Source organism: Equus asinus, chromosome 21 (genome assembly GCF_041296235.1).
Source record: "Equus asinus isolate D_3611 breed Donkey chromosome 21, EquAss-T2T_v2, whole genome shotgun sequence".
Taxonomy (NCBI): Eukaryota; Metazoa; Chordata; class Mammalia; order Perissodactyla; family Equidae; genus Equus; species Equus asinus.
The window spans coordinates 91272548-91297491 of NC_091810.1; the positions used below are offsets into that span (position 1 = coordinate 91272548).

At 37.9% G+C, this 24944-nt stretch overlaps 1 protein-coding gene across 1 annotated transcript in view; it reads right to left on the reverse strand.

Moving 5' to 3' along the window:
• The window catches only part of PLSCR4 (phospholipid scramblase 4), a 43718-nt gene extending 19485 nt beyond the window's left edge, over nucleotides 1–24233 (reverse strand). Inside the window, exons 1-4 of the mRNA XM_044754713.2 lie at nucleotides 24146–24233; nucleotides 23796–23882; nucleotides 4422–4449; nucleotides 2040–2150 (exon numbers count right to left, since the gene is read on the reverse strand). Coding sequence (XP_044610648.1) covers nucleotides 2040–2150; nucleotides 4422–4428 — 118 coding nt within the window. The 5' untranslated portion in view covers nucleotides 4429–4449; nucleotides 23796–23882; nucleotides 24146–24233. The remainder of the gene's footprint in view (nucleotides 1–2039; nucleotides 2151–4421; nucleotides 4450–23795; nucleotides 23883–24145) is intronic.
• Between the last annotated feature and the right edge of the window lie 711 nt (nucleotides 24234–24944).

The window sequence follows — 24944 nt, forward strand, 5'->3', positions numbered from 1 at the left end:
GAGAATTGCCCTACCAATACACTGAGAGAAATACTGCTTTATGGGATTTGTGCTCTTAGTTATTTTGAATATAATCATCCTTTTTTATTTCAAGAAATTGTGTCATTTTCTCTTTAAATAGACTACATCCAATAAAGATTTCGTTATTAAGCATACTTTTAAACATATATGGAAGATATTATTTTCAATGGCAACACATATCCAGTACTATAATTCAAATGAAAATTACCTAATTGAACTCAAAGAAATTCATTAATGCCAAATATTTGAAGTATAGTATTTCAAGTTCCTTAATGTGAATTACAGGGACACAATTTGTCAGGCATCATAAGTAAGTATATAGTTCAGCCACTAGGTGGCGGTCACAGTAAATTTTTGTTATATTTCACAACTGAAAATTCATCAGTTGTATCTTCTGCACTATAGTATTTTTCAACTAGTCATTTAATTTGAAGGCTGTATGCTACTCTCTTGCTAATTTTTTGATATAGAGAAGAATAGACAGACACTTTCCCAGATGAGCAGAATGTGATTTATAACCAATGTTTACTTCTTAGAAACGGTGGCACTTCTGTTCTAATGGAATCTAGGTTCTCGGGGATAGAGTTATTGGTGAATATAAGATAGATTATGGGGGCCTGCCCGGTGGTGCAGCGGTTAAGTTCGCATGTTCCGCCTCTCAGCAGCCTGGGGTTCAGCTGTTCAGATACAGGGTGCAGACATGGCATCACTTGTCAATCCATGCTGTGGTAGGCATTCCACGTATAAAGCAGAGGAAGATGGGCATGGATGTTAGCTCAGGGTCAGTCTTCCCCAGCAAAAAGAGGAGGATTGGCAGTAGTTAGCTCAGGGCTAATCTTCCCCAAAAAAAAAAAAAGAAGTTTATATAGATCATGTTGGTAGTCATTGAAGTAAATTTAGAGAAATCGCCAGATATAGCGTGATTATAATTTAGGATTGTCCAGACCTTGGATTTAGCAGGGCTTGAGTCTGTAACGAGGGGTTATACTGGATCAGATCTAGACAACACAGGGACACAGGAGGGAAAGGGGATAAGGAAGCCCTGCTGTTCCACCTCTAAATAGACACTTAAATATACATTAAAGAAATATTTCTGCATCTTATCTATCACTTTTTAAGTCATTTAAAATGTATTAAAATATAATCCTGATTAAAACTATTTCCTTAGTTAAAAGTAAGTGTATTTTTAATTTTTAAAACTTTACATATTCCCCAAGTACTTTCTAAAAAAACTATAATAACTCAAATTTCCACTAGCAGTATGAGTGTCCATTTTCCTGAGTCACCACCAGTAGTGTATTCAGACTTAGAAAAATATTTGCAGAACCACAAACCTTTTAATCAACACTCAAGGCCATTCACCTCCATTTCTCTGCACTGTGCCTGCCATTTGTCCCATGCAGCCTCATACCAGACCTTCATGATCTGGTGCTTTTGAACACATTGTTCTTTCTGCCTGGCATGGTCCCTTCCCCCTTTTTCTTTTTTTTCAGGAAGATCAGCCCTGAGCGAACATCTGTACCCATCCTCCTCTATTTTATATGTCAGATACTGCCACAGCATGGCTTGATAGGCGGTGCATAGGTCTGCCCCTGGGATCTGAACCGGCGAACCCCAGGCTGCTGGAGTGCAGCATGCGAACTTAACCGCTGCGCCACCTGACCAGCCCCACTCCCTCTTCTTTGATTGAGAAGCTCATCATGCCAACAAAACTTAACTTCCTCAGTTCGGGCTTCCCCTAAACCCCTGGTAGAGTCAGTTACTGTCTTCTGCGCCCCTACAGCGCTCTCGTCATGTTTCCAAACTACAGGAAGAGAAACCATCAATGTTTGGACAGCTCCCTTCCTCAGTAGCCTACGAATATGCTCTAACTGACGTCTAGTAAACTACTGGGCACCTGTGGGCATTGAATATTTATTTATTGAATCACTCAACTAATTGGCTAATTTTAAAAGCAATCAACTATTAGTATGGTTTTTCTGGAGAAGGGAAAGATCCTCTCTGAACATTTAACTTACCTTGCACACAATGGGACTTGTAGTTAGGAGGGTTATCAGGCCTTGGGTCAGGAGCCTCTACTCGGTTCTCCCCTTCCTCTGCAGGTTTCTCAGGGGCTGTGGGGACCACACCTTGAGGGAGAGCGAGGGGACATGATTTACAATAGAAATGATAATATGATGACAGAATATGCTCATTTTTTCTTGTTGGTATGCATCAGTGAGTATAATCAATCTGAAATACACTCATATTTCTTACAAAAAAACATAACTCATTATGCTTATTAGACATCAACCTATTAATATATTTGATGAATTTTCAGGCTGAATATAGATTTTAAAATAAAACTAAGCAATTATATTGTGCAATGATTAAAGCAAAGAGCTTTCATGCTCGTGCTTCAGCTGACCTGACTGATTCCTACCCATGTAAGTTCCCTGCACAATGGCAAAAATTCTTTCCCATTATATAATATGGAAAACTCAGTCATACGTAGAGTGAATCTGATTTTTTCCCTAATCCTTTTTGGAAAATGACTGTGTTTAAATAAATTCAAAACATAACACAATAAATACTAAATGGTTTAAAAAGCAGCAGTGCCACACAAAACTCAGTAAGAGGTGGTTTAGCCTCCATCTCCAGTGAAAGCAATCCAGGTCATTGCAGTTGCTACAAGGGAGGTACAGCAGCCCCCCCCCCCCATCTATAGTTTTGCTTTCTGCAGTCAACCACAATCCGAAAATATTAAATGGAAAATTCCAGAAATAAACGATTCATAAGTTTTAAATTGTGGGCTATCATGAGTATCGTGATTAAATCTTGGGTCATCTTGCTCTGTCCCACCTGGGACATGAATCATCCCTTCGTCCACGGGATCCACGATGTAGACGTCACCTGCCTGTTAGTCACTTAGAAGCCGGTTCGGTTATCATCTCGACTGTCATAGCATCGCTGTGCTGGTGTTCAAGTAACCTTTATTTTACTTACTAATGGACCCAAAGCACAAGAGTAGTGACGCTGGCCATTTGGATATGCAGAGAGAAGCCATAAAGTGCTTCCTTTAAGTGAAAAAGTGAAAGTCTTCAACTTAATAAAGAAAAAAGTCATATGCTGAGTTTAAGATCTACAATAACTTTCATCATAGTATATTGTTATAATTGCTCTATTTTATTATGAGTTATTATTGTTAATCTCTCACTGTGCCTAATTTATAAGGTAAATTTTATCATAGGTGTTTATGTATAAAGAAAACATAGTGTATATGTAGGGTTTGGTACTGTCTGTGGTTTCAGGCATCCACTGGGGGTTTTGGAACGTATCCCCCCAGGATGAAAAGGGAGACTACTGTATTGAAGTCACTTTTCATGATGTTACACCTTGTCCTCTTGTTGAAATTAGAGAAATTTCTCCCTGGACTCACTATAAGGAGAAGTTCTCAATTTCTTAACTGGTTGACTTTTATCTATAAAAAACATAAATCTCATAAATGCGGTGATTCTCTCCTTCTTTCATCTTCTCCATTGCTTGAAAACTCAGGCCTACTTTTGAACCCTCCTCTGTGAAAGAAGGCTGGCGTCACGGGCTTTTTATTACTATGACCTCTCTTTGCAGACTTAGATTCTTACCCACATTTTTCCTTTACTTAATTTTCCCTACATACTTTAGAGACCTTTTGGTACAGATGTGCCAATAGAAATCTCTTTTAATCTTTTTCTATCAAAGGCAGATAAGAATGCTTGTGTTATAAATGTGCATATACATATACAAACACACACAAAGATCTTCCTAGACTTAGGATGGGGTTACGTCCCAATTGTAAGTTGAAAATATCATAAATGAAAGTGCATTCCATACACCTAACCTAGCGAACACCATAGCTCGGCCCAGCCTACTCTAAACGTGCTCAGAACACTCACAGGAGCCCACAGTTGGGCAAAGTCATCCCACACAGACCCTGTTTTATCATACAGTGTTGAGTAGCTCATGTAATTCACTGAACACTGTACTGAAAGTGACAGACAGAAGGGTGGTATGTGTCTCAGTTGTTCACCCTCATGATTGCGGGCTGACTGGGAGCCACTGGGGCTCCGCTGCCCAGCATCACGATGGAGGATGCACCAGGAATCGCTAACCTGGGAAAAGGTCAAAATTCCAAATTCACAGTATGGTTTCTACTCACTGAGTATAGCTTTTGCATGGTTGTAAAGTGGAAAAATCATAAGTCCAACAATAGTAAGTCGGGGACTGTCTGTATATACTTTTTTATATATATATTTTTTTTCTCAAATGGTAAACAACAATAAAAAACTTCCAAATGAAATAAACTCCAATTTTTAAAGGAAAGCAACACACAATTCACATTTGAAAATAAAGCATATTAAAATTTATTCACAAAAACTTACCTGACATTTTGAAGAGTTCCAATTAGTCCTGAAAAATAAAACATTTTAATATCTCAGGAAATATATATAGTTACTACTTTACTTAGTGATACATGTAAAGTTCTATAATTGTTTTAGCCTCCAGTTACCTTTCATTCATTCCTTCATTAATTCAACAAATATTTACTGAGTGCCTATTATGTACCAGGTACTATTACAGATGTTGAAAATACAGCAGTGAACCAGACAGACACTACTGGAGCTTACATTCTCCCAGGGTGAGATTAAAAAACATGTCAACAAATATGTAACTTTAAATTTAGATAACACAGTTATGAAGAAAACAAAGTAAAAATTTCAAGAAAAATATGGATGGGGAGTCCAGAGAATGTCTCTCTCAGGAGGTGACCTTTGAGCTATTTGAAATATGAAAGATGGCTTTACACTAAAAATGTGGGAAGAGACTTCCAGAAAGACAGGAAAGTAAGTGCAAAGGCCCTGCAGTGGCACTGAGATTTGAATATTCAAGGGAGAGAATGAGGTCAGGTGCAACTGAGACGCAACAAAGGAAGAGAACAGAGGTAAGAGATGGAGACAGAGTGTGATCACATCTGAGGGCCACACGGAAATGTCTGGAATTTGTTGTAATTGCAGTTGGGAAGTCTTTGGAGGATTTTAATCAGTGGAGTGATGAGATCTGACTTATACTTTATCTTGAGGGGGCAAGAACGGAAGTAAGCAGCAGTGAGGGAGGGGTGGCAGCAGTAATCCAGGTGAGAGCTTAAACTGGGGAGGGAATGCTGGAGAGGGTTATATATGGTCAGATGTACGACATACTGTGGAAGCAGAACCTGCAGGAGTTGCTGATGGATTAAGGCAAAGAAAGGAGCCAAGGATGAGTCTCAGTTTTTAGGCCAGGAAACTGGGTTAATGGGATGTTATCAACCGAAATAGAGAGGAAAATGGTGGGGACTGGGGAGGGAAGGAATCAACAGTTCAAACTGGGACATGTTATGTTTAAGGAGAGGCCAAAAGAAGACACGTTAAACATTTGAATAAAAAATGTGTAAATGTGAACATTACGAGAATAACTCAGAGAAGTCAACTAGAAGTTGAGATGAGACTTGAAACAAGGGGTGGGGGAGGGATTTCATGGATTCAATCAAGATTGGAAAAAAAAAGAAGTTATCAGAGAAAAGAATTTTAGGACTTCTGCGTTCTGAACGATGATAAATAACAAGAACAACATTAACAAAGGCTATAATTTACTGACTGCTTATCAAATGTCAAAGGGCCGAGTACTTTTCATATTTTATCTCTAATTATAACAATATCTCTCTAACACGTAAATGGCCAGCCCTGCTAAAGTCAAGTACTTCTAAATCCAAAGTCCATTTTCTTTCCAATGAGTCGTTCTGTTTATCAGAGAACAGAGTGTGGTCATTTGTGTTTTCACATAGTGTAGAAAGTCACCAATATTGAGTAGATATGTCAAAGAAGCATCAGAAGACCATATGAGTGAGTAGTCAATGTGGGTTCTGAGCTGACTAAGGGGCACCCCCATGGCGTAAGCCAGTATGTAGATTCCCAGAACAAATGACTGTCTTGCCAAGCATGGGTCAGAATTCCACAAGTCTTGGACTGTTTCCACTCACCTCTGGAGCTGGAGTTAGTGGTACAGTGTCCCATGTGTCTTAAAGGTTAAAAAAATATCCTGCGGCACACCAAAAAGCCAGACCCAACTGGGCCAACCAAAGGAGTTCAAAGGAATTGGTCCTATTCCCTCAGTGATGGTAATCTCTGGTGTTTAGGAGAATGACCACACATTTCTAGAACCTTAAATTCTGGACACTCCTAGGAATGTACCCTCAAGTGACTCTTGCACACGTATGCAAAGGACATATATAAGAATGGTCTTGACACACTGTTCATATTAAAAGAAACTGAAAACATTCCTAACGTCGATCAGTGGTACACTGGATAAACAAATTCTAGGACAGTCATATGATGCAATAGTATACTGTAGCGAAACAAACAAACTACAGCCATACGCATCAACAGAGATGAATCCTAAAATGACAACACAGGACAAAACAATAAAAGCAAGTCATCAGAGAACACAAGATAGCATTTAAGAATGTTCAAAAGGAGGAAAATGAGACAAAAACACTTTTTTTTTCTGATATCTATAGGGGAAAACTTTAAAGAAAAGTTAGGGAATTAGTAACATAAAACTCAGGAAAATGGTAACATGTGGAGGAGAAGTGATGCGGGCAAGGGTAGCCACGGCCCCAGGGGCTTGAGGTTCCTGCTAATATTCTAGTAGTAATGGGGGGGCGGGAATAGGGGCGATGGGATGTTACTAGTCTTTAAAGGCCATATATATTTAAATATGCATATTTATATATATGACATCATTTCACAATAAAAAAGAATCATTTTACAGTTATATGTTGAGAGCAACCTTCTAACTAAACATCTGTTGTTCGTTTCTACATTACCCATGGGGACTGCAAACTGTGAAGGAACCGTGATGGAAACTACTTAGAACAGATTATTAAGTGCCTTGTCGAAAAGGGGCCACATTATCCGTCTATCCATCCATCCATCCATCCATCCATCCATCCATCCATCCATCATCTATCCGGCTATCCACAGTGGCAAACGGTGCAGCATACTGCAATGAGGCAAATTTTAACAATTGCTCAATCTAGGTGAAGATAGAGATCTGAATATTTTTATTTTCAAAATAAAAACTTGAAGGAAAAAATCCAGAATTCTGAATCCCAAAAATGAATAGTCCCTCTGGGGTCCAGACCTGGAAGTATGTACTTTTACAGATTTTCACTGTCCCAGGTGGTCTCTGTGATCAGGCATGTTTGAGACTGACATTATGAAAAGCAAAAGAGCAGTTCTCAACCATGCCGGCAGAAATGAGAATCAAATCTGATTCAAGTGATTGAGTAACAACTGGAAAAAAATAAACCAATCTTGAAAATTTTAAAAATCTATAAAAATGTTTTAAAAAACTAATATCAATGAATTTGAACTAAGTAAAATTTACCCACACATTGCCTGACAAGCCACCAGTATTCCAAGAATTTGTTTACCTCCCCACTCCTTGGAGCCTCTAGTTTTTCTTTTTTACTATGTTAAATTCTCTTCCCTTTCTTATAAAATTTTACAACATAGTTTTTTCCCAAACGTTATATAAGAGAGGATAATTTCCAGCTGGTACAAGCATGACTGTTGGAACTTAATCCTCCCTTAACATTCGGGGAATTGTTTTCAGATTTCCCAATCACTCAGCAAGGGCCAAAAGTGCCACAGGTTGAGGAGAGACTGACTTTGGCTTTACTTCAGATGGAAACCAGATTGGAAAACTGAACTGTGCCTCCACAACAGGCCAGCGTTTCATTGGTCCTGAGAGCTCTTAACTGCAGAGGCCTTTTGCATTTTCAGGGCTTAAGCCACATACAGGGGAATCTACGCTGCCTGGAACATAATAAAGGGGAAAAGAAGACACGGCCTGGATAGGACGTGATTGGTGAAGCTGTGGTCTGTTGCTTTGCAAGGCAGCCCTGATGCTGTCAGTGGCATCCTACAGCAGGAGACCATTTACATGGACACCACTTGCCGCATCCAACATTGCAGCTGTGTTACATGCTCGCTCTTCAGTTTCAGCTTTGTAAACAGGGACAGGTTAGCAAAGCTCAACAAAACCACAGCTTCAGAGCCACGTCATGGGGATTTGAAACTTCAGTTACAAAACCGAGAATGATGAGTAGCGCTTTGCAGTTGAGTACGTATTGGACACTGTCCTCGCCCCTTCGCAAAGGAGCCTCCGGACACATGAGAATCTCGCAGTTCTCTAGGCACAGGGCTTGGAAACACGCATATGCAAACTAAAACCTTGGGCTCTGCCTATTGCCAGTGCCTTCAGCTGTGAGAGGACAGAAAAGAAAGCAGGAGGTCACTGTACAATTCCTTCTGCTTCTCAGCAAGGGCAGGAAAACAGCTAGTTCCTGTGAAGTCCTGGTTCATCTACCACAATCCCCTATTTGAGTTTAAGATGTAAATGTTAGAAGATGCTGTCCTTTGTATAAAAGGTAAGTTACTGGAGGAGGGCAGAAGATTTGATGGCTGGTAAAAGGTGTATGGCAGCATACTTCAGACAGTATGGACAGTGGTTCAGATAGACAGACAGATCCTAGGTATCCCTCATAGCTGTGTGACCTTGAGTGAACACTCTGTTCTTGGTGATGCTGTGTGTCATGGGCATGATGACCACTGGATCCACCTCAGAGAACTGTTGTGAAGACTAAAATGGTTGCATTTGGATGTAACAGTACCTGGCACATAGCAAATCCTCAACAAATACACATTATTACTATAATTTTCTACATAAAATAAACCAACTGGTGAAGAGACCGAGAATAATTATCTTTATTCAAATGTAGTATAAAGAAGAGCTGTCTGCCAGTCAGCCGTTTAACATGTATTACTGAGCAACCGTGCGTAACACTTTATACTGGGTTCCAGGCTGACATCAGTGACTCCCATCTTCTGCCACCAGTGAGGATGGTTCGAGCAGATATGATTTTATGAGCACCGTTTGTAATGAGTTTGAAACTGGAAAGAACTAGGAGAAAGAAAATGAAGATGTTGCTGGAGAGCTTTTTCCTACCTGTAGCTAAATGAAAGACAGATGGGTTAGAGTACAGCCTAAGTGTCTACAGGATTTGCCTTTAGCGTAAGATAGTGACATTAATTATGTTATATTATTCACCTGAATGGATTTATCTAGAAATGGACTTTAAAAAGAGCAATTAAAATTACATTAACGACATCTTCTAAAAATTAGACGAATATAATATCCATTACATCTCCAAGATACAAATATTGAGGTTATTAATTTAATTATCCTGCAATATGAAAGATTGAACATTTAAGTTTATATTAGTGTAGTACTTCACAGTATAAAATTCAAATGAGATAATATATGTATAAGTGATTAAAAGTAATACTACTTATAATTTTCTTGAAAGCCTTGATAAAACTCTTTCTCTTTTGCCCTAAGCTAACATCTGTTGCCAATCTTCTTTTTGCTTGAGGAAGATTTGCCATGAGCTAACATCTGTGCCAGTCTTCCACTATTTTGTGTGTGGGTCACCACCACAGTGTGGCTGCCAACCAGTGGTGTAGGTCCATGCCTTGGAGCCGAACCCAGGCAGCCAAAGCACAGCACACCGAACTTAACCACTAGGCCACAGGGCCAGCCTGATAAAACTCCTAATAAATGTAAATTTTGATATTTTTTTTAAACATTCAAATTTTATAAACTTCTAATTTCACGAGGATCCATGCTGAGTGAAGATGTTAATGTGCTAATCATCCTAGGATCATCCCCATGTGATTAAGAGGACTGGGGCTGTGAGCCACGTGATATGTGACTGATCCCCTGAGCTCTGGGGAGATGAAGGAGGCTGGAGAGTCAGTCCAACCACTCAGCCAATGATTCTAGTAACCACGCCTATGTAACGAAACCCAATAAAAACTCTGCCACCGAGGTTTGAGTGAGCTTCTGATTGGTGAACACATCAACATGTTGGGAGGGTGACACATCCAGACTCCACAGGGAGGAGACATGAAAGTTCTGAATTCCAGATCTTACCAGACCTCACCCGATGTGTCTCTTCATTTGGCTAGTCCTGATTTGTATCCTTTGTAAGAAAACTTTAATCATAAATGTAGCACTTTCCAGAGTTCTGTGAGTCATTCTAGCAAATGATCAAACCTGAGGGGGTGATGGGAACACCTGAATTTGTAGCCAGTTGCTCAGATGTGTGGGTGGCCTGGAGACCCCCAAACTTACGGCTGGCATCTTAAATGAAAGCAGTCTTAGTGGGGAGTCTGTGCTAACTCCGGGTGCTTAGCATCAGAACCAAATTATAATTAGTTTGTTAGAAAAGCTGCTAAACTATTACAAACACACACATATATGTGCTATGTATATACATATGATTACAAAAGTAATATATCATCACTTGTAAAAAATCAAAAACTGAAGTATAAAGAAATGAACATAATGGGCCAGCCCCCTGGCCTAGTGGTTAAGTTTCACATACTCTGCTTTGGTGGCCCAGCTTCAGATCCCAGGCATGGACCTACAGCACTCATCAGCAGCCATGTTGTGGCAGCAACTCACATACAAAATAGAGGAAGACTGGCAACAGATGTTAACTCGGGGTGAATCTCGCTGAGCAAAAAAAAAAAAGGAACATAATGCTTAAACCAATCTTGCCAAAATAACTACTATTAAAATGTTGGTGAATGGCCTGTGTGTGTGTATGTGTGTTTATGTTTATCTTTCTGTGTGTATGTATGGGGGTTTTATAATAAATATGATCAGAAATATTGTGAAACTAATATATATTTGTTTAAATGTAAGGTACCAATGACCGAACTTTAACTTACTCAATCTATTCCATTTGCTTACATCTTTTTGGTATTATAATTAATATTATAAAATTTCCTCTCCCATAAATATTTATACCTACCTCTGGCTATTCCCTTATGATAAATAATTTACGATGGATTCATGTTCTATAGGAGAACTTTTTACAATTTAAAATTTGGGAACATTTTGCCAAATTATTTTCTTTGTAGCAAGGCTCCTTCATTTTAAACCTAAATCATATGTGAGGGACCATATCAGTATTAAATTTATCTCCCTTTAATCTTTGCCAACTTGCTAAATGAAAATTTCCTTTTGTATAACCATGCCATTAAATATAATTCTTAATTCCTTAAATATTAAAAATAATACTGTGCTTCCTGAAAGAGAAACTTTGATATGGTGGCTTCATAGATTTTAAAGAATCGCTAATGCAAAAATATTACAAAACAGCAGGTACTCAGTACTGTACGGAAGGAATTTTTATTAACAGATTCAGAGGATTGTTGATCCCTCCTTTTTAAGTGACCCTTTAAAAACCTGTTGTTAGTTAAAACATATAAAACTTTTATTCACCTCTTCAAATTAAGGAAGACAAAGACAAATGGAAATTTAATGGCTGCCTACGGAGACAGCCCCCAAACTGGAGGTTTAAAAGTAACAGATGCATTATGTTTCTATTTAGCTTGCCTGTGGATTCTGGATTGAATATGAAAATCTCTAGGTTACTACTGTCTGAAAGAGAGAAAATCCAAATTAACACCATGTTCAGGGGCAGCCTCTGTGAAATCACCGCTAATGGCCACACTAGTTCCAGTCAGATTTGATAGCAACATCCAGAAACGTGGCCTCTGGTCCTTCCCAAATCCTAAACATTAGGGTTTAACTAGATTTTTGCAGTAAACTCAGTGGACTGACTATGTGTCCCTTTGTTTCCTTTCCTTTTTAAATTTCTTAGCTTTACATTAATGGATAAAAAAAGGCTGGAATGCCCAAGAACTGATAATCATTTTTATGGTCACTATATCAAACCAGAATCTGATGTCCCATTATTGATGATCCCTTTTTATCTTAACAAAAACACTTTGAAAACATCTTCATAGGCAATTTACAAATACTAATTTAATAAAAAACTTTATAAAAGAGGTACTGTAACAGAAGTGGAAACTGAGGCACAGAGAAGTTATTTAAAGGGTTTTGCACAGCTAGTGAGAAGTACGGCCAGGGTTTGGCCTGGCAGTCTGGTCCCCTTGAGACGACAAAATGTTGCAGCTGCACTTGTGCCTGTCTCACATCCATTGCAGCCACCTGCCTTTCGGCCACACCAGAACTCTTCAATATCTACCGCTGAAGCAGGGTGGAGTGGAAAAAGAATAGAAAAATAAATACAATTTAATGAGCCACTTTTCCTTGACTCCGTAAAACACAGCAATTCTGGTGATAGACTTGATGGAATAAAAAAGCAGAAACAACTAGCTCAAATACGCTTCTCTCTGAATATGAAATTCATTTCATAATTGGGTGGGTCTGGTCTTTGAAATGTTCTTATAGTAAAGGTGATACCTTTATATTTACCCATCTATTTTGGCTCAGTGAAAGATTTGTGGATTATAAATACACTAATTCATAGGTGACATTACTTTGGATAACGTTAGCTGTACACCAAATCAGTTTATGTATTCTAGTAAATGTGACGAGGTAGGTAAAGAATTCCTTCCACAAAAAATTCTGAAGCAAGATTTCTCATGACACAAACAGAGATCGTGAAGAAGATGCTTTTCATGGGCTTCCCTGGGAAACTGGCCCAGGAGGAGATCATGTTTATGAAATGGAGTTCTGGGGTCTTGGCTGTTGTCCTGTGGCCCAATAGACGCGCTGGACCAAAAAAAACCCCCAGGCTTCTGGCTTGGAGGTGATGCCCCTGGTGGAGAGAGAGTGGAGAAGAGGAGGTAGGGCAGTGGAGAGCGAGCCCCCTGGTAAGGAAGCTTACAGAGAGTAGGGAGAGAGAGAAAATTAGCAGCAGTTACAAGAGAAAGCAGTTTTGAAGAGGTAAGACCCTTAAAGAAGATTAAATTTCAGTGGAAGCCCCAACTAGAAGGTAAGCTTCCCTAAAGAAAGAGATTTTTAACTTTTTTTCCCATTCATAGCATAAATATTGTTTAAATGAAGCTTTTCACTGTGTAAAGTTGGACGCTATAGCCTTCAAGAAAATTTACACTAAAAGCCTGAATTATTCTTCTATGTCTCTTGGTGTATTTTTCTTTCCTCTGAATAATAACTCCCTACACATTCTGGATCTTGACAGACCACAGGATTAACACACTTTACATGTATCAGTTTCTCTGAAAAAAGGGAGGCTGTGTATTCTAAATACGTTTAGAATAAAATTAAGTTAAATTAAATTTCTTTATTTAAAAGCTTTTTGGTAGTTGATTCACATGGAGATACTTCCCTTGAATTTGCACGTTTTTGGCACTTTTGCATTAGTCTATATTATTACATTGTTCTGCTCATAATATAAATTATAAAATGTAATTCTGTTGACCACATACTAACTCTACAACCCTGCTGTATAGAGGCAACTGAATGTGTTAAATTATTTATGTATAATATACTACTTACCTATATTTTATACTACAGATTCACATATATTTATATGATATACAGTCATGCAACCCATAACAATGTTTTGGTCAGTGATGGACCACATATACAGCAGTGGTCCTATAAAATTAGCACCATAGAGCCTCGGTGTGTAGCAGGCTGTACCATCTAGGTTTGTGTAACTAGACTCTATGATGTTTGCACAATGAAGAAATCACCTAATGACGCATTTCTTAGAACGTATACACATCATTAAGTGACACATGACTATACAGGGGAATAATATGAACTACCATATGCTAAACATTAGATAAACTACACGAAATGGGAAAATTACCAAAAAGACATGAATTACCAAAACTGACTGAAGAAGAAATAGAAAACCTGAATAGAGTCCTAATAAGAGATTGAGTTAGCTATCAAAAAACTTCCCACAGAAAGCCCAGGCACAGATGACTTCACTGGGGGTTCTACTAAACACTTAATAATAAAAACCAATCCTTCACAAATTCTTCTAAAAGTAAGAGTGAACATATCCCAACTCATTCTACGAGTCACTATGAGCCTGATATCAAAATCACACAAAGACATCACAAGAAAAGAAAGCTACAGTAATACCACTTATGAATATAGACACTAAACTAGGAAACTGAATCTGGCAACATATAAAAAAGATTATACACCATGACTAAGCAGGATTTATAAACACCCATATAAAACATTGGTTTAACATACAAAAATCAATGAGTGATTTAACAACAAAATAGAGATCAAAACCCACAAAATCAGCTCAATAGACTCATAAAAAGTATTTGACAGAATTCAATACCTTTCCATGATAAAAAAAAAAATGCTGTTCAACAACCTAGAAGTAGAATGAAACTTCCTTAAGCTGATAAAAGGCACCTATAAAGTGCCCCACAGCTAACATCATACTCAATGGAGAAAGACTGAATGCTTTCCCCCAAGACCAAAAGCAAGATAAGAACATCCACTGTCACCACGTTTATTCCATTGTATTGGAGGTTCTAGCCAGGGCAATAAGGTCAGAAAAAAGAAATAAAAGGCATCCATCTAGACTGAAAATGAAGAAATGTGACATATCTTGTACATAGAAGTTTCCAAAAAATCCACTAAAAACTATTAGAACTAATAAACAGATTCAGCAATGTGGCAGGACACAAAATCAATATCCAAAAATCAATTCTATACACTGGCAATGAACAATACAAACAAATCACTTCTGTTTACAATAGTATCAAAAAGAATAGAATACCTAGAAATAAATTTAACAAAACTTATACATTATACTTTGTACACTGAGTTTGTGTACTTTGTAGTGATACATTGAAAACTATAAAACAATGTTGAAAGAAATTAAAGAGTTAAATAAGAGGAAAGACATCCCAAGCTCATAGATCAGACAACTTAATATTAAGATAGCAATTCTCCCCAGATTGATCTACAGATTCAGTGTAATCCCTATCAAAATGCAAGTTGCCTTTTTCTAGAAATTGACAAGCTAAACATAAATTCATATGGAAACAAAAGGAAACCATAATAGTCAAAACAATTTTGAAAACAAAGAACAAAGATGGACAACTCATACTTCCTGATTTCAAAATTTACTGCAAAGACCAAATAGACCAGTGGGACAGAATTGGGTGCCAAGACCATTCAGTGAGGAAGGAATAGTGTTTTCAACAAATGGTGCCGGAAAAACTGTATCTCCACATACAAAAGAATGAATTTGGACCCCTACAACATCCCATGCAAAATAATGAAGTCAAAATGGACCATACATCTAAGTGTAAAAGCTAAAACTAAGAAATCTTAGAAGGAAACAGGAGTATATCTTCATGACCTTGGGTTTGGCAATGGTTTCACAGATATGGCACCAACAGCATAAGCAACATAAAAAGAAATCAGTAAATTGGACTTCATCAAAATTAAAAAAGTTTGTGGTTCAAAGGATACCATCAAGAAAATGAAAAAATAACCCACAGAATGGGATAAAATATTTGCAAATCATATATTTGGTAAAGAACTCTTATCCAAAATATAGAAAGAGTGCTCAGAACTTAATAATAAAGACAACCCAATTGAAAAATAGCCAAAAAGATCTGAACACTTCTCCAAAGAAGATATACGAATGGTCAATAAGGACACAAAAAGATTCTCAACATCATTGGTCATTAAAGGCATGCAAATCAAAACTACAGTTAGTTACTTTGCACACCTACTAGGATAGCTATAATCAAAAAGACAATACCAACTGATAGCAAATAGATGGTGATATTGAAACCCTCATACACTGCTGGTGACAATGTAAAATGTCGCAGCTGTTCTGGAAAACAGTCTGGCAGTTCTGTGAAAGGTTAAATATAGAGTTTAATATGATTAATAAGATTAAACATATGACCTAGAGATCTATTCTTACAACCTCACAAAAAATGTGTTCATAGCAGCATTGCTCAAAATAGCCAAAAAGCAGAAACAATTCAAATGTCCACCAACTGATGAATGGATAAATTTCAAAATACGATATATCACTACAATGGAATATTATCCAGCCATAAAAGGTAATGAAGTAGTAATACATGCTACAACCTGGAGGAACCTTGAAAACGTTAACTAAGTGAAAGAAGTCAGTCACAAAAGACCGTATAGTGTATGATTCCATTTATATGAACTAACTAGAACAGGCAAGTCTGTAAAGACATAAAGTAGATGAGTGGTTGCAAGGGGCTGGAGGAAGAGTGGCAGGAATGGAGAATGACTACTATTGGGCATGGGTTTCTTTTTGGAATTATGAAAATGTTCTAATATTAGATTATGGTGATAGCCGCAAAACTGTGAATACAGTAAAAATCAATAAAATTTAAATGGGTGAATTTATAATATGGCAATTATATCTCAAAAGTTCTTAAAAGAAAGAAAGCTGGATATAAATATTCCACAAGTAGACTTCAGAACAAAGAAAATTACCAGACATAAGAGGGACATCTCTTAAAAGTGGGAGTCAGTAAACTAACAAGACATAGCAATAGTAAATGTGATTGTACCTAACAATGGAGCTTCAAAATACATGAAGCAAAAGCTGACAGAATTGAAAGGAGAAACAGACAAGCACACAATCGTAGTTGGAGACTTGAACACTTCCTCTTTCCGTAATCTATAAAACCAGTAGAGAGAAAATCAGCAATGATACTAAAGAACTAAAACACCATCATCAACCAACACTGCCAGTTGTCACCCAACATCAGAATACCCATTCTTTTCAACACATGGAACCTTCACTAGGACAGACCATACTCTGCATCATAAAAAAAAAAAATCTTTAAAAACTATAAAGAATTAAAATCAAAGTGCATTCTCTAACCATAACGTAATGTAGCTAGGAATCACCAACTGAAGAATAACAGGAAAATCTCCAACCGCTTAGAAATTACACAACACGCTTCTAAATAATCCATAGTCAAAAAGAATGTATCAAGAAAAATAAGAAAATACTTTGAAATGAATGGCAAAGATAGGTCATAAATGTGGTGAACTCTCCAGAAGTAGGTATGTTTTCCAAGGATCTTAGAAACTCAAAGGAATTCACAGAGCAATTTCTCCCGAGCCTGACCTCATATACCGGATTCCAACTACAGATAATGTAACTCCGTTGTATAGCTGAAATATTACGGATACCATCTTGTATTCTCTACTTGCCAACTAACTGATTTATGTTGTCCATTTAAATTTAGAGAACCACTAAAAAATATTAATAGATGATTTCTTTCTCCTCTTAAAAAATGTGATAGCACCACGGCAAGATGATCAGTCAACAGCTTCCTGTGACTTAGCTACTGCAATGATCGTATATTAGAGTCCAAGTGCCTGGCGTCAATTCTTCTCACAAAGATGAATTCTGCTCCAAAACATTGCACACACAGTTTAGGTTAAGCACTTTGCACATGTATCACAAACAAATAACATCATGAGCCCAGAAAAATCCATTTCATCGCCTCTCAATAAAGTCATCACCCGTTTTAATACATCTTATTATTCCTTGGATAAGGGCCTGCCACTGACATCAGAACCCAGTCAGGAAGAAAATATATATATTTTTAAGTATAGGAATTAAATATATTTTCTACGGTGCACATTTAAGTTTTCAAATATAGAAACATATAATATTTACGTACATATTATAAACAACTAAGAAAATTATTCCAAAAATCTGGGACATGATCAAATTTTATTTTCCTATTGGGAAAACATCTTTAGAAACTTTTATGAGTATATAAACCTCCCACATTAAAACAATACGGAAACAATTCAGAAAATAAAATTAAAGTAAAAATTAACACCTTTCCTAGCCAAATCTGAAAGGGATGTTCTGTGTAGATTTTTAAATTGGATCAAGTTGTTAAGGATATTTTTAAAATAGATAAATATTCTTAGACTACAACATTAAAGCAAGTGTTTGTTTTTTTAACTCTTGTCAAAATGCTATTCGAAGGTACTTGACACAGTAGAAGTTTTTAAAACAATGATTAATAGGATTTGGAATGTTTCTACAAGGATTTTCCAAACATTAGCTCACCATTTGATGTTACTATTTCCAAAATGAATGCAGACATTCCTTTGCCTTCTTAAACGCTCTGATATTGTCAAGAATATTTAAGAAAGTCAATTTGCTAAATATATTACTGAATAATATGGTTCAGTTAGTTTTCGTGACAGTGTAAAAATTACAAAATTGTCACATTGAAACTGAAGAAAAACTATGCAAATATTTCATAACAGCTTCAGTCACACACAACACATACAGACAAGTATGTGTTAAGTACACAAGGATGTGAGCTTGAACAAAGTGATTTCCAAAGTTCCTTCCTCCACAAAAATTCTGTAGCTCAGCAATCAAGTAAAATGATTCTCCCGGAGAAGGGAGGTGAGTGTACAAAAGAAATTCGGAGCTATTCCAAATATGCCTTTGATCATCTCAGACCAGGTGACGCTGATGCTGCTGGCTCAGGGTCACACTTTGAGAACCCCTAATCGAGAGGACTTCTTTCTCTTCTTGAAACCATTTCCCAAGTGATTTTGAAATACCCCTCACAACCCCCCCACACAAGGTCAGTTACAGATCTATGACATCCCTTCCCCATTCAAATAAAAATCCACCTCCTAAAGGAATCACACTTAATAAACTCAATTAAATCTTCAATTTATTAATACAATACCTATCTAAATTTTTCCTGAAACTTCATTTGTGAGCCCTAGTAAATTTCCTGCAAGGTTCAAAAGAAATCCAAAATCTGCTGTAAGATTTTTGTTTTGTGATACATTCTCATTTTCATAGAAGGAATATAGGATGTAAACCATAGCAATTGTAAACCACACAAATAACTAGCACCACAGTTAAAAAGTATGTTTTAGTGAAACATCATAAAATCATATTCATTTACAAAATAATGTCACAGATAGCTCTGTAAAAATCACTAAAATGCTTATAATAACTTGCTTAATTATAATGTAGTCTTGTTTTTAAAAAGTATTTAAAACCTAGAGAGAATATGCTAACACATAAAAACATTTCCTCTTTAAATTTTCTAGAAAAATGTAAAATAGATTTTATAATCTGAATAGAAAAAAAGGAATAAAAAAAATAGAACTAACAAGCTACCCTCTTGTGAATCTACAACTAAGAAGACCTCGGGTTCACCAAAGATGAAGGGTTTTACACACCCTTCTCTTTATAGACTTTAGCCAAAATCTTGGCTCCCGTGGTATATGGTGTCGATTTGTTTTATGGGTTTCTTGGTTACTAGGGAAATGGATAATTGAGGGGGGTCAGGATGAATGAATGAAAGCCCAATGATTGTGAAGGATTCAGTCATTCCCATTCCACATCTCGGCAACTTCACAAATTGCCATCACATGGGCTGGAATTAAGAAACTATCCTACTCAAAAACCAATCACAGAGGCTTGCGCTAACAGGATAAACATAGGTCTGTTACTTGGGGATGAAACACGTAGTAGAAATGTCCCAGAGAAACGCAGACTCTTTCATTAGAACTCGACGTGGAATATACATTTATTTAATTATATCTTTGCATGAAATCAATCCTACAAGAAACTTGAGAGAAACTGTGATTAATTTTCACCACGAACAAATGAAAATGCTGGCAAAATCTGATCAATTTATATTGCTATATTTTTATAATCCGTATAAACGTATTTCTTACTTTAGTCACACCATCATTCCTTCCAAACAAAAGGCTTATGGTAGGCTATTTCCTTCTTTTTAGCGAATGTTAAGATCCTGGAGGTTGGTTATTTGGCTTTATTTTAAAATGAGAATGAGATTAAATGGGAGCAAACTGACAGCCACAGTTCATAGATAACTTTTATTAAACAGACTAAATTAGTTTAAATTGTTTCAAGAGAATATCAGGTCTCCCCATTATAGTTTTCAAGGGGGAAATATTTTTGTCACCTGGAGTACAAAAAATATCAGAAGAAGGGGCGGGCCCCGTGGCCAAGTGGTCAAGTTCACCCACTCTGCTTCGGTGGCCCGGGGGTTCGCTGATTGGGATCCTGGGCACAGACATGGCACCACTTATCAGGCCACGCTGAGGTGGCGTCCCACACAGCAGAACTAGAAGGACCCACAACTAGAATATACAACTATATACTGGGGGGCTTTGGGGAAAAGAAGAAGAAAAAAAAGAAGATTGGCAACAGATGTTAGCTCAGGTGCCAATCTTTAAAAAAATGTATATACTCAAAAAAATATCAAAAGAAAACTGTTATAACAATGCTTATATGATACACTGAAGGAAACATTACTATATCAATTATTGTACCTGGAAGATTACCAGATAATGTCTTATTGTGCCATTTTCTGGCTAGTTTTCTAATATTAAAAATTATAACTGGATGTCACATGACCTACAATTAAATCATTTTCATAAGAAAACCATACATTTATAAAAACAGATATTTTAAATTAAATGTTATCTGCAAACAATCACTGGAATAAATCAAGTAGTCAAGCAGCACCTATATTTATACCTTGAGTAGTAAGAATTCCTCCTACTAGCTCCCCGTTTCCCATCTCCAAAGGCAACCACAGAGACTAGACTTTTTGCGTCTTCCAAGAGATTTTCTAAGCATACACAAACTAAAATATATGCATTTTAATACAAATGGAAGTCTTTTATACACCTTTCTGGATCTTGTTTTTTCATTTATTAAAATATCTTGATGTGATTACATTTCAGTTCATAGAACCTTATTCTTTTCAATGGCTGCACCACAATTTAACTGGCCACTTGATGAAAATTTAAATTGTTCCTCAACGTATGCTATGACAAACAATGCTGAAATAAACTCACACATACTTCTTTATGTACCTGTGTATTAAATTCCTGGAAGCAGAACTGGGTCAAAGTATTGTGCATTTTTATTGTGACATATGTTGTTAATCTGTACTCCAAAGAATTTGAATCAATTCACATACCAGACAAAAATGTGTTATATTCCTAATACGATGTTTTATGAAAACTTTTGGCATTGCCAATCTGAAAGGTAAATACAGTTTAGTTTTATTTTCCATATCATATAATGAGGAAGTTGAGTAGTTTTTATTATGTTTAAAAGTCATTTGCATCACCATTTTTGTGAACTGTCTGTCATTTGTCCATTTTTCTGTTTGCTAGTTTATTTTCTTCTTGTGTTGTTCATATGAATAGTACTAGAATTTAAGATTTTTTTCCAAATTTGTCATTTATTTTTACTGCATCTCTCTCATCCAGAAAGATGAGTACTATAAAGGTGAATTTTAGTACAATGCTGCTGAAATATAGAGTATGACCGTTCCTGCATTTGCTGTTTACCAAAAAGGTAACAGGTTGTGAAAAGTTAACAGTCAAAATCCTCCCATTGTGCGCCTACAAGAAGCATCATAGCAATCGAGACTAAGGAAAGAGATAAAGGAAGGGATTTTCAAAGGAAGAAGCTGAAAGACGATATTCTAAGAGAAAGTAAATGAAAAGAACAATATGGAAAGCATTGTAAAAGAAAACATTTCTTCTACAGTGAATGACAATATATCTAGAAAGGAATTATTCTGCATAAATTACTAATTACATTCTCAGGATCTTTATTATTTATTATTTTATTATTTTTCCTATTATAATGTCACTTTTTCCTCATAAACATCACACATTATAGAACTATATCACAGAACACGAATATACATAATTCAGTCTATATTCTACATTATTTGCATACACTATATATTACATATAAATATATATAACATATATACTGTGTTTCAACTTGTTTTTTGCATTTCAACTTATACCTTGAACGTATTTCCAAGTCAGGATATTTAGAGCTATCAAAATTCGTAAACTACATGTTATTTCACTTTCAGATGTACCATAAATTGTGCAACCAAATCCCGATCAATGGTTGTAGAATTGTTTGTTTTCTATATTACAAACAATCCTACTGTGACCATCTGGGACACATTTTTATTTGTACACTTAGGAGCATGATAAATTCCACTAAGTGGATGAATATTTGAAAAATTTAATAGCTATTACCATAAGAAAGTTTTACCAATACATTTCCAATAAGAGTTTGTTCTCTCATCATGTTATCAACAATACTGAGTATTATCAGACTTTCAAAATCAGTAAAACGGGCAAAAACTTTTTTTATTTTAATCGAATTTTTCTGATAATTAGTGTGGCTAAGTGTACTGCTTATCATTTGCATTTCTTTTGCTTTGATGTGACTTTTTATCCTCAAATTGGAATGATTTAAGTCATTAATGAGAGTTCTAGGCATATTAGTAAAATCAGCTCTTTTTCTGTTATAATTTCCCTGTTTGAAACTGTTTTTTGCATGGAAACGTTAATAAGAATCACATACTTAAATGGGCTCTTGGTTTTTCTCTCAATCTCAAAAATGCTTTCCCCACACGCCATGCTCACAAATATTCATTCAGGTTTTCTTCTTTTACTTTTAGGTTTCACACATTTAGACTTAAATTAGCATGTCATCTAGGTTACACTTGTGTGTTAAGAGCGAGGGAAAGTTCCAGTTTTATTATTACTTTCCCCAAATAAATTCCCGATTGTTCAAACATGATCAATTAAATGTTATTTCTTCCCCACCCCCTGATTTAAAATGTATGCTTATCAAATGTCAGCTTTCCTTTCACTCTTAAATCTGTCTCTTCAGTTTCACTGATTTATCTGGCAGTAGGTCTATTCCCTACTTAATTGCCTTTTAATCACTATAGCTTTATAATACCGTTTCTTATGTAATAAAGGCCCCATATATATGCACATTTTTCTTTTAATTGAAATATTCCTGGCAAGTGTTTGTTTTTCCATGAGCTAAACAGTTGCTTTAAAAACAAAAAAAAATCAGTTAGGAATCTATTCAATTTAAATCTTCTTTTAGAGAAATGATATTGTTATCTAGAAAACTGTTATGTAGTCTTTTTTGTTATTTTACCTATACATTCTTATATATATATATTTATTTTCATGTATCCCTGGAGTTTCATACGTATTTTTTAAATGTTTTTCAATTTTGTGTTATTTCACTCCAAATTGGTTTATTTTGGTCCATTGTATTTCCTACTTTATGTATATATCTACTGATATCTGTAAATTAGGGTTAGATGCAACTGGACATTTTACAGAATTCTATTACGAGATTTTCAGTTGTTTCCTGCAGACATTCAAGGTGTACAATCACATAATGTGCAAAAGTGATGTTTGTGCCTTTTTGTCTAGGCAGAATGTTAAGGTGCACTCCTGCCAAATGTCACTAGCCTATACAGTTCACAACAATGGCAGAGCGATGATGAGCATTCTTGACTTTTCCAAATTTAATGGAGGTAATGCTAGTGTTTCAAGATTAACCACAATAGTGAGACAGATAGATGGAGGTTATCTTTCTATTCCTAATGTACTGACACCCAATTTAAAATTTTGAATGTATATCCTTTTAAGTAGGTGGGAAATCGACCTTAGCGCATATCTCCAACTGGCGGCTACATTTTAAATATGCAACATAAAACTACAAACTCAAATCGCGGGTCCTAAGAGAAGATAAACAAGACCAGAAAATAAATGAAGGAAAAAAATCTAAGCTTTGAAATATAAACGTTTTATTTTACAGAAACAATGCAAGGAGATCCCGAAACAAATTCTCTCCCGTCGGCCAGAATTGCTCCAGCGAGACCGGGGTCTCTCGCGGAAGCCCCGCCCCTCCGCCCGCCAAGCTGCAGAGAAGTGATCGGAAAGCCCTTTACCTGCGAGTCGGCCTGGCCCGAGTCCGGGGCAGCGGCGCGCGGCGACGCCGGCGAGAGACGCAGAGGAGCCGGTCACCCGGGACCTGCCTGCGGGACAGAGACGTGCGGGGTCGCCCTCGGCCCGCACAGCGCGCCCTCTTCCCGCGGGGGACGCCGGAGACGGGACCGGGCGACCCGGAGGCAGCCAGCTCGCCCCGGCACGACGCTGCTCGTGGGGAGCCGTGTCCCCCCCCCACAGCCTCCATCCCGGCCCCTGCCTCCCACGTGAAGACCCAGGGCCCGACCCCCAGCCCCGGGCTGCAGACAGCTCGCTGCGCGCCCGCCGCTGCCCCCGCAACTGCGGCAACCACCTGAGGATGCGGCGCGCGGCCGGGCTGCGGGCCAGGACACCGCCCCCGGGGCCCCGCTCCCCGCCCGGCCGCCGTCCGCCCGGGGCCCGCGACGCCAGGCCTGGGGCCGAATTTCCTCCGCGGGCGAGAGAGTGGGGAGGGGGCGGGGAAAGGAAGAGGAGGATTTTTCAAATTAAAAACAAACTGGAGCCCCGAGGGGCGGGGGCGGTGCGCGGCTGGGGGCGTGGCCCCTGCACCCCGGACACGCCCCCGACACGCCCCCGGGCCTCGGAGCAGCCGCCAGGGGGCCCGGGAGGGGGACTCCGCTGGAGTCAGCTTCTCAATAAACGAAGGGGCGCGGGAAGTGAAGAAAACCTTAAGTGATGTGCAGGAGAAGATGAGGGCAGGTCGACGGTGGCCTCTCAGCAGAGCAAGGCCGGTCCTGGAGTCTGTGAGGGAGGGCTTTGCTGAGAGATCTGAGCAGGGAAGGGAGCCGAGGAGAGCCCTCTTCCGCAAGGGCCCTGTTGACTTGCATCCTCTCCCGCCCGCAGACCCTGGGCTTAGAGAGTTGACCTTGGCCGTGCAGTGCCGGCTGGAAACGCTCAGGCTCGCCGCCCAGGCGTTTCTGTTTTCTTTTCCATGCATTGGAGCAGACCAATTTGATGTGGGAGGGAGGGGCGCCAGGAAAGAGGGGAAAGGGGGCAGGGTCGCCTGTGTTTTCTGACACGGAGAAAAATGCCATTTGTGAATTGGCATTGTTAGGCACAAATGCTTTTTTTTAAACTAATGGGGTTCTCCTCCGTGGTCTATGGGGAGGAGC